Source organism: Akebia trifoliata, chromosome 9, assembly GCF_017979445.1.
Source record: "Akebia trifoliata isolate Shusen 1 chromosome 9, ASM1797944v1, whole genome shotgun sequence".
Taxonomy (NCBI): Eukaryota; Viridiplantae; Streptophyta; class Magnoliopsida; order Ranunculales; family Lardizabalaceae; genus Akebia; species Akebia trifoliata.
Genome location: NC_141383.1, coordinates 4,811,734 through 4,823,208, shown reverse-complemented (window position 1 = coordinate 4,823,208; position 11,475 = coordinate 4,811,734). Strand labels below are relative to the sequence as shown.

The 11,475-nt window shown below is 34.0% G+C and overlaps 1 protein-coding gene across 1 annotated transcript; it reads left to right on the top strand.

The window, feature by feature from the left end:
- Window positions 1-3,017: 3,017 nt before the first annotated feature.
- Window positions 3,018-10,794, top strand: LOC147394169 (uncharacterized). Its single transcript, XM_086453134.1, has 8 exons — window positions 3,018-3,687; window positions 6,417-6,503; window positions 7,074-7,118; window positions 7,206-7,301; window positions 7,446-7,547; window positions 10,082-10,168; window positions 10,282-10,349; window positions 10,441-10,794. The coding sequence occupies exons 1-8, from the start codon at window positions 3,106-3,108 to the stop codon at window positions 10,520-10,522; spliced, it is 1,149 nt and encodes a 382-aa protein (XP_086309260.1). The 5' UTR covers window positions 3,018-3,105; the 3' UTR covers window positions 10,523-10,794.
- The last annotated feature ends 681 nt before the right edge of the window (window positions 10,795-11,475 follow it).

The following is an 11,475-nucleotide window of genomic DNA, read 5'->3' as shown; positions in this document are numbered from 1 at the left end:
TGATTTGAAATTGATTTTTGAAAAGTTGGACAAATTGGAGGCAAAATCACCGAAGGAGATAACAAAAGTCCTTCTGCTTGGTTGACACAAGAAAGCTCGGTCGACCCACCTCGTTCGATCGACCAATTACTCTATAAGTAAGACAAAGTGTACAATTCTCGAGTTTGGTCGACCTATTTCCACCTCAATCAACTAACCATTCTCCCCACGAAGAACTGGAAAATGAGCAACTCTTGGGTTTGGTTGGCCTAACTTTGAACTCGATTGACCCACCTAGAACCCCATGTACAAAAATCCAACATTTTGCATTTTTCAGATTCAGTCACTCGAACTTGCATCGTTCACCTGTACCTATACGAATTGCCTTAGAAACCCATTTTAAATCATTTTGAACCATTTTTCTCACATATTTTAAGAAAAATAATTTTTAATATTTATAATTAATTGTAAGTTTTATTATTAGAATGTTTGATGATTAGAGACTCAATGCATTAAAATAAGATGGGTACAACTCAATTTTTTATTTAAATTTTGAAAGTTACTATTGCCACGCCAACTTTTACTAATGCTACACTGACTGTGTGTAATTCTTTGATGAATTACATATGAATTGGTCTAACATTAGTAAAAGTTTGTGTGACAATAACAGTTCTCTTGATTTTTTTTTTTAATTAAAAAAATAAATGCAAACACCACAAATGGATGCAATCTAATGTTACATATTTGTTTTATTTTTAATCTCTGTCATATGTGCAATCTTAGCATGAGTTTTACAATGTTGGATGTGAGTCCTTGACGTGAATTTAAGTAGGGGTGGCAATGGATCGAGTTAGGTCGTGTTGAGGTAAGGGTATTATGAAAATTTATCAAACCCAAACCTAACCCATTTAATAATCGTGTCAAATACTTAAACCTAAATCCAACCTATTTATAAATAAGTATACTTGACTCAACCCATATATAACCTATCTAATAAAATTCTAATCTTTATTAAAAAAAAAAAAAATCATTTCCACCATTAAAAATAAAATATCATTACTAAAAGTAAGGCCACACAACCATAAACTAAGTTGAATGATGAAAAATAACTTTTTTAAATTTATTTTGTCTAAATTCATAGAATTTTGTCCTTTACAACCATATGGCTTCAGATCATGTTTTTGGATGTCATAAGGTGATGTGGTCAGAAAACTTTTCTTACTAACTCAGCAAGGAAAATAGTTTTCATTATTATTATTATTATTGGCTAAACAAAGTGTATTTCATTATCACATGAGACATAATAGTCTTACTTGGTAAGATCTATGATCTTATTCACGGTCATTTTGTCAATATTAAGAATCACACTTCATACCTCTAAGTTTTAATGAAAAAAATGGAGTAAACAAATATAAATATAAATAAATAACTTATTAAGAAAAGTGTTTGTTTTTTCCCAAACAAAAACTTAACTATTTATTAATTTAAAATTTTCTTAAAACACATTTTATATTTTATAGAATTTGATAATAAAAAATTGAATCATGAAAAAGTTCTAAGAAATTCTAGAAAAAAAATGAGTAATTTAAAATTTTCTTAAATAATTGTTGATATATTTTAAAATTACACGTTAATGATAGAATAACTAAACGTGTCTAGATAGGTTTGTCAGATTGATGCCTAAGACCTAAATCCAACCAATTTAATAATTGTGTTAGACAGATTAACACTATTATGACCCAAACCGAATTAAGCTTGACTCAAACACATTAACTTCGTGTCGTTTTTGAGTTGTGAATGAAATTTTGTAATCTTTGTATCCAAACGAAAAATTTATGAGCAGAAACTCCAAGATTCTTACAAATTTTTAAAATCTATTCAACCAATGTTGTGGAAAAACAATGAAGGCTTGATTCTAAATCGTGACGAGAATTTCAAAAATCGCTAAGAATATAACATATTTGATTGTAGTAAAGATCGTCCAATCCAATAGAATCAGAGTCGTGGGAATCATCGAAATAATTTCAAATAAGAAGATCACGACAATTCAAGGTTATAATTTTAAAAATAAAGAGAGGTGCCCATAGAAATGAAGTTTCCTAAAATTCTTTCTAATTTTTAAAGATGCCCAAAAAATTAGAGCTCCCTTAGAGTATTTTGGCATGTCAATAAAATTTTCTTTTTATTTATTTTTAATTTAGATTTGATAAGTAAAAATTGTGGTGCCAATAACAGGACTCTCAAATATTAAATACTATCTTTAAATATATTTTTTTGACTCATAAGCTTGTGGCATCCGAGTCGAGTCGCATTTTCGACTATGGCTTTTACCAAACACAAAGAAAATGGAAAGTCATGGCGGCTGAAATGTTTTTTTAACTTTTTCAAAAAGCCAAAAAAAAACCAACTCCATATATTCTCTTCTCAGTCAGATGAGACCATATCATTGGTTGACGGACATAAAAGTGTCCAACAACATTTAACGCTAGAAAATCCCTAATTATGAGAAACTTCTCACAAAGGACCTGTTTGGACAATTAATATAGTAAAATGTGTGTTTAATATTAATAATACCTCCTACTTAGGGGTTTCAATGGATACATATTTAATCGGAACTTATAGAAAGCTTTTGGATTCTTTGTTATTAGAATCGATTAGAGTTGGATTCTTTGGAACCGAATCGAAATTGATAAGAGTCGATAGAAATTAAGAACCAAAGTTATTTAAAGCAAATTTTTTTGATAGTTTCAATTCTTATTCCATTGATTTGAGAATTGGAATCGGAAATGAATGAAATTTGGAACGAATAAGTAAACATCTTCTAATCTACTTTACTTTATTGAAAAGCTCATAATTATTTCTATTTAAATATATGTGAATAAATCATTTTTAATTGAGTTAAATGATTTATCTCATGCGAGACGAGTTGACTCGTCTATGAACGAGACGAGACGTCAAACTGAATTTTGAAACGATGCTCCAAACACGCCCTAACTAAACCCACAGAATCAAAACCCTACCGTTTTCTCTTGTTTAATCTCATTGCCCGCCATTCGCCAGTCGCCACCTCTCTCTCTCTCTCTCTCTCTCTCTCTTCTGCAACAACTTCATAGCTTGAGAGAGAAAATGAGGGCTTCAACTATGTTCCGCCATTATCACTCTCTCACTGGTTCGACCTCCATTACTCCCAATCACGCAACCATCAGAGGAAGAACAACAACAAATGTATCCATTCGAATGGGTCTCAAAGAAGACGCACCATCTCTAGCTGTTGTAGGTGTAACAGGTGCAGTTGGACAAGAATTCCTCCGCGTCCTTACTGATCGAAACTTCCCTTACCGAAGCATCAAAATGTTAGCTAGCAAAAGATCTGCAGGAAAGAAACTTAGATTCGAAGAAAAAGATTATGTGATCGAAGAATTGAGTCGAGATAGCTTTGATGATGTTGATATTGCTTTGTTTAGTGCTGGCGGATCGATAAGTAAGGAATTTGGACCGATTGCAGTTGATAGTGGTTCGATTGTTATCGATAATAGTTCTGCATTTCGAATGGATGAAATGGTTCCTCTTGTTATTCCTGAAGTTAATCCGGATGCAATGTCGCATATTAAGATTGGGTCTGGGAAGGGGGGAGGTCTCATTGCGAATCCAAATTGTTCAACAATTATTTGTTTGATGGCCGCCACACCTCTTCATCGACATGCCAAGGTAATGGATATTGATTCACTTCTTTTTAAATTTTTAATTTTTAATTTTTGTTTGTAACTTTAAGGGTTTGTTTGATTTCTGGGAAAAACCATGAGAAGTCTTTAAGGAATCCAAGGTGCGCTTTTTTCGAAAATATATTAGGTAGATGGGAGTGGGTTTTTAGAATTCAACATTAGAGAGTGGGTTTTGGGACTAGGTTTTTTTATAAAAAAAATAATAATAATAAATTGGAGTCTTTGTTGGGAAAATCCATGAGGAGCCTTTAAAGAATCCAAGGGTGTGATTTTTTCCAAGATAAATTAGGTTGATGGGACTGGTTTGTAAAATTCAACATTAGAGTGGGTTTTGGGATTAGTTTTTTTTTTTTTACCCAAAAAAAAAAAGGAAAAATCCATGATAAAATTGTTTGATGGCGCTTGGTTGTGCATGGAAAATCGGATTCCGGTACTTCTAATGTGAAAGGTTTGGTTCATTTCCTGCTTGGGTTTCATGTTTATTGATGATTTCTATATTCATTTATGTTATTATTTCAATGTTGGAAAATCGAGGATTTTTGTCAAAAAAGAAAGGATTTTGTGGTCCATTACCCTCTTTGTTGTTTTGTTTGGGATCTAGAAAGAAAGTAACAGTAGAACATTCAAATAGAATGAAAACTCGATGCAAGAAGTGCTTATTTCTATTAGGGTTTTATGTTTTTCTGGTGTAGGGATTTCCCAAAATTTAGGGTGATGAAGTTTTTCTCTTTAGATGGGAGCCTGTTTGTAAACCATAGGAGGGGTGTCCTCCATTTTGTTTCTTTAGGTTTTTATTCTTCTTCTTCTTCTTTTTCAAATAAATTTCCTTTATCTATTAAAAATAAAAATGAAATTTTCAGCCAAATATTTTTCCGTCCGGTGGGAAAATCATCTTCCCCGGGGTGGGGAGAAAATGACTTATTCCACAATCATGAGCAAATCACATTTTTGTGGCAAATAAGACAAGGAAAACCCAAGGACTACTTTCAGAAATTTAAGGCTTTCTTTTGAGGAATTATTGTAATAAATAAATAAAAACCTATGTTGGTTAAGTTAAGTAATTCCCTTTGTCAGAAAACTGCCTGTTTGATAAAATGACAATTGGAATACTTGAAAATTGCATTTTTTTTTTTGGTCCAGGAAATTGATTTCCCAGCCATCAAACACACCCTTAATTCAATTTTTTTGCTGTTTATGTTGCTGTGATAGCTTTATTAAATTTTGTTTGTCTTAACTTTGATCACATGATATGGTTTATGGAGTGAAATTAGCTTGGATGTGAAGACCATGTTCTCTCCCTCCCTCCTGATATTTTGTGGACATTTAGTAAAAGTATAGTTCTGTCTACTTGAATGATTGTGTTACTTTAGTTTATGACATTTGATGGATGGTTATTTATCGAGAATGATCCAAGTGCAATTGTATTGGTAATATCTTTTTAATGTGCAGAACGTGAAGTTCTTTCAAACATGCATGTGGTCCATATTGAATACCCTTGGTGTTAGACCCATAGCTCCATTGGTGTGACCGTTGCGAAACAACTTTGAGGTCGTGGGTTCAAGTCCAACTTACAAAAAAAGGAAATGAATACTCTTATAGAGCTTATAGAGGGCGCAGGCTAGAGAATAAAGTTTGGATTCATTGTTATGGAAAAATCTCAGGCATTAGAGCTTGTTAAGACAGATGAGAGGATTTTTTTCCCTCAGAGGTTATGATTTGTGTGAGGGAAGGATAGATGATGAAGAGTAGATGAACCCGACATAGGTATTTTTATCTAGGGCATTCACCACGTTTTGGTTAAAGGTGATGGGAATAGGAGAGGAATATTGAAGACTCAAGGTCTCAATCCCCAGAGTTGCAGTCCTATGGAGATTGTACTGTTATACCCAACTTCATTAAAAGCTTTGATCTCATCTTGGGGAAATCCTATGACGCTAAGTGACTCATGTTCACGTGGTATTTAAACTTTCAGTTTGTATTTTCTTAACTTTGTTTTGCCTTCCCCCTTTAATAGTCTTTCCTGTGGATCATCCTTTTGTGTTGGTCGTATGATCATTATGTTGTAGGTAAAACAAATCTTCTTGTGTTTGTCCGTGAGTGGTATCTCGACTTCCACATCATTTTCTTCTTGTTCCAAAAGGATTGAGTGGGTAAATTTGAAGGAAGTTAAGCAAATTAGCAACGATGATTAGTTTTCTTAGTCTTTCCTTTAAGCCTTAATTCGCAAAGAGCTTCTTAAAGATCAAGCTTTAAACAGTAAAGTCATAAGGTCTTTGGGGACATTTGATGTGGTTTCTGCCCATGAATTAGAAAGCGGAGAAAGGCAGGATTCACTTAGGAGTTAGGAGTTAGCTACTGTTCTAGAGCTTTATGGAACCGGTCCTTGAGAATTTTGGGAACAACCACAAACTTATAACTGTGTAATGGCATGAGTCTTTCAGCTTCCTTCCGGGTTTGTTTTAATTATTAGCTAAATTTACAAGTTGGCATCTTGGGACAGTGCCCTCTGAACACTAGTGTACATGTACATATGTAAGTACCATCGTATCGTTTATTAACTTCTAATTTTCACACTTCATGACCCTTGAAGGTTTGTCAATTATCTTTGTGGATGACATACTCAATATTTTTATTGGGGATTGCTAGCTTCGCATATTTCAAGTATTTAGAGAGGGTTTGTACTTAGGCTTTTTGCCTGATTTTCACATGTGCCAGGTGACACGAATGGTTGTTAGCACGTATCAGGCTGCTAGTGGTGCTGGTGCTGCCGCAATGGAAGAGCTTGAACTGCAAACCCGTGAGGTTTCTTCTATTTAACTATAATCTTACCTTTATTTGGTTGTGCATGTTATGCCCATTTGACGGTATACATAATCATGGTTTTAAATCTCGTCCATGACCAAGATGACTTGCCCGAGTCATCTCAATATCGTCCATGAACGAGACAGATAAACAAAGCATCTCTCATGTGCAAAACCTCGCAAGACAAACAAGATGACTCCGACAATATTTTGAAAATCTCGGACGAGTCAGTAAAACTCATCGTAGTCAATTGGGATTTTCTACATTTTAATTAAAATATTTATTTTAAAAAAAAATTGAATATTTATTATCTAAATAAAATATGACTCAATGATTAAACATCTTATAGTTACCTTATTTTATAAAAAATATATAATTATTTTAATATAAATATATATGAAGAAATAATTGTTAAACGAGTTAAATGGTTTATCTTGTCCGATGCGAGTTGACTCGTCTGAGACAACGCAGTCTCTTCCATGAACGAGATGAGAGGTCAAAACGAGTTTTGAAACCTTGTCCGTAATTGAATACTAATGAATCAATATTTCTCTGATTGTGCAATATAAGGTCCTGGAGGGAAAGCAACCGACTTGTAAAATTTTTAATCAACAGGTTCGTTTGTTTGTTACATGTGTTGACTAGATGTTAGAGATATTGTATATCACCTACTTACCAAGATTCTCTTCATAATGCCTACAGTATGCTTTTAATTTGTTCTCTCACAATGCATCTGTTCTCTCAAACGGGTATAATGAAGAGGAAATGAAGTTAGTGAAGGAAACAAGAAAAATCTGGGTAAGTATTGGGGTTGAACCCTATAATCCTAATTCTAACTTTCATCAAATAAGTGTAATGAAGTAGATAATTCTTGCTTGGAGCTTCCTTGGTTTGTAGACCCCATAAATCTATCTAATATTTTACCCTAACCTTGATTTGCAGAATGACAGCAGTGTCAAGGTGACTGCCACTTGTATAAGAGTTCCTGTGATGCGCGCACATGCTGAGAGTGTGAATCTCCAATTTGAGAAGCCACTCGATGAGGTAATGTTGGAGAAATATGGATTATGGTGTAGCTCCTAGAAGTCGATTTCTGGTAGTTGATTTATATATTTTTTTCCCTACATTTTTATTATTTATCAAAAGTTCTAAATTGATAATTTGTCCCCACTGGAAGAAAGGTCAAGTGGTTACTTATAAAGAAAGGATGAGTGTTAAGGTACGGGTGGTCAATGATCTCAAGAACATTGATTTTTTTAGTTTCAACATGTGTTGCATGGATACAAGTAATGATGTTAAGAGCCCAACACGGGTATGGAGTCTTTGATCTGGCAAACCCCAAATATTGGATTTTTAGTCTCAACGTTACGGTTTTAAAATATATAGCAATGCAATTATGTTTAATGATAGTAAAGATAATAGTAGTTTATATGATGGGATATCTTTAGATGTGTATCAATAGAAAATAGAATGCACCAAGAAAATTTTATAAGATATGAAATGCTAATAATATCTTGCAATAAGAGGAAAAAATCTTAACTGTCACACTAAAGCCCGAGTGTCAAAACTGTATTTCCACCAAGTATTTCACCCTTTCAAGGAGTCCATGCAACAGTTTCAATATACTTGAGTCTTTTTATGTAGCATATCTGTGTGCTTCGCATTATATGTTGGTTGACTTTCGCTTTCCTTTCTGTTGGTTTTCCTATATGCTCTCTGTATAAATTGGGTAATAGGTAGTATGTAGACTCATTAAGAATTCATCCTAACTTACCCAAAAACGAAGAGTTGATCACACTAATTTCTCTCAGTGCTTTTAAGTGTATATATGTGAAACAACAACTTAAACATCAAAATTTCAGTTTTGACAATTACATATGCTTTTTATTGTTCCCTGGAGGAATATCCCAGAGGTGTCATATTTGTTAAAGAACACATACTTGAGTGCTACCACAAATCACTCGAGGCAATTTTAAGTATCGATTTGTGTATATTGATTTGTAAATTAGTAACTCCTTGATTGATTTTTTTTAGGGGTAAATTTTGCAGGTGATCACCCTATGATCAGCTATGATATCATGTTTAATTAATGTTAGATACTCTAATTTCCTATCCATCAATATGGAAATCCTGGTTCAAGTCCTTCACTGTTGTGAACTAGCCACCCCTTTGCATTCATTACGATTCTTTCTCTATGAGTGGTTCAGCACATTTTTTTATAAGTTTATTACCCTAAGAGAAATCCATTTCCATTTTTTCAGAAGAGAGAGACACTGATCACTCTGTGTATAGGATTGCGAATCCATATTCTATTTTACCTGTAAACAAACTTTTTTACAATTTTATTGCTAAAAAAATCATTTTCATTTTTTTTTGGAATATAGATACATAGATCACTCCTGTTTTTATATAATTCTTGTGTATAGCAATGCGAATACATATATTTTTTACCCATAAAAACAATCTTCCCATTTACGATCTATATCTTCAATGGGAAACTCTTCATGATGACTGTGCTTTGGTTATGGCCTCAAAAGTTATCTTGTTAATCTAGATATGTCGACTTACAAAGAAAGTTCTACATTTTTTTTTTTGAGTCCCATATATACTTACTCCCTACTCTTAGCTTTTCACTTTTTGCTTATTGGGTGGGTGAGAATTTGCATTCTCCCCCCCACCCCAAATCATGCTCACCCCTTCAGTGGAATCCTTATGTTCCTGGTGCTCAAAACATGTTTTCTGCCCACGGTGTGTGTGTGTGCTCTTTTGCGTGCATTCATGACGCTTAGCTTAGCTCTTCGAATGACACCTTTGCTATCTATCACAACCTATGGACCTACTCATATCACCTTTCATCCAATGGGGATGGTATGCCCGCCTCATGATCGTCCTATCCAGTCGTTCATCACTAGAGAGATTAATATGCGAGATGGAATGCGTGCCAATGTCAAGCATCGGGCTTACAAGTTTGTTGTGGCAATGCACAGCACCCGAGCATTGTGGTGCTTGAACACCGAATCCAGAAGTATTCCAAGTTGCATTTTCCATTTATATTGATTCTTGTTAGAGTGACTTACCTACCTACATTTGGATAGGAAAGATGTTTACGGCTTTATTACCTGAAAAACCCTTAAAAGGAAGGACCGAAAGGAAAGAAGTGAAACCGTCCAACTTGCTCAACCGAAGACTAACTACAATACACCTGATGGTAATACACTCAAGAGTGGACCCTAACACCTTTTGCGGTTTATTGGGGTTCTAGAAGGAAAGGAATAGAAGAACATTTGAAGGGAATGAACAATCACTCCAAGATACAATCATTAGCACGAGGACAGTTGTTTTTTGGGCGCAAGTCATTTGATAACTTCAAATGTGTAATTTTTGAGGATTTTGTTTTTAAATGGGATCTTATTTGTTGGGTTTCAGCCTAGTTTAAGTCTCTTTTATAAGTAGGTTATACTTATACGTAGGCAGGTCTGCTCGACTAACTTTCTCTTCAATAAAAATATACTTATTTGAAAAAGAGAAAAAAAAAAAAAAGTGGCGGGCTTCTGAACTGAATTGTGTTTATTTTCCAGGACACCGCAAGAGACATTCTCAAGAAAGCTGCTGGTGTAATTGTTATTGATGAGCGGGCATCCAATCATTTCCCTACACCATTGGAGGTCTCTCTCTCTCTCTCTCTCTCTCTCTCTCTCTCTCACACACACACACACACACAGTCTTATGCTGATGTTTATGAACTAAAAAGTAGTTTTGATATTACGATTGGATGCAGGTATCAAACAAAGATGATGTTGCAGTTGGTAGGATACGCCAAGATCTCTCTCAAGATGGAAACTATGGGTAAGATGAAACAAAAGGTTTATTTATGTATATATATATTGTTTTCCAATTCCATGCGTCCCTTTGTGCTAAAAAGGAAAAAATTTCACAGGTTGGACATATTTGTCTGCGGTGATCAAATACGCAAGGGAGCTGCCCTTAATGCAATACAAATTGCAGAGCTATTGCTTTAATTTTAGATTGATTCTGGTAATGAGTTCCCTTTAGAAAGTATGTTTCTCCGATGTGAGGGGTCATTCATTTTGTAGGATGAGGCAACTTTTTGCAATCATAATGTCTTCCTCAGGTATTTAGTGTTCTTAGTTCATTTTGCGAGTTGACGCCATTTCGAGGGATCCATGTTGCAACTGAAGACATGATCTGTTGTATTAGAATGTTTAATTTATGTACTAATTATTATTTTTTTCCAACAAAAAAAAATGGATAATCCATGAGGTCTTTACTATGTTACTTTATAGTTATCATTATGAAAATTTGTTGTAGAGAAGTATATGGTTGTATTGGGATAATGTACATATACCCTTTACCTCAATCTAATCAGAAAGGCTAACATGTAAATGACGTAAATGCCCTCATCTTCACCTCTAACCAGTAAACCTTCATTTTTCTTCCCAAAATATATCTTTACCTAGGTAAATTATTTTAAACCTATACAACTTCTTGAAGAAAACTCTTGTTCATTTTTTATCTAAAATTCATTACTTTCTACTTCCCCAAAATTTCTATCTTGCTCGTAAAGTTTGAAGGTTGAAGGAGGAGAGAGAACTTAAGGTTGAAGTGATATAGGGTGGTAAGTGATTAGAGCTTGTCTCCAAAATATTCAATTTGGGGTAAGAAAACGATTTTTTCTGATTTCAAGTAAATCAGTTTCATTCATGAACTAAAACAATTGCAAGCAGATACGAGTTTTCCCCAGAAATTTATTTTCCCACATTAAAGATTTTACAAATGGGAAAAGTTGGCAAAACGTCATCAAGAACCCAAAAAAGTGTATTTCAAAATAAAAATGGATTTACAGATCTATAATCCATATCCCACTCAAACAGAGGCCAATCCATCCAATAAGATGTGAAGTACGCAACTATATCATATATTTGTTTGTATATCAAATTGGATTTGGTCTCAT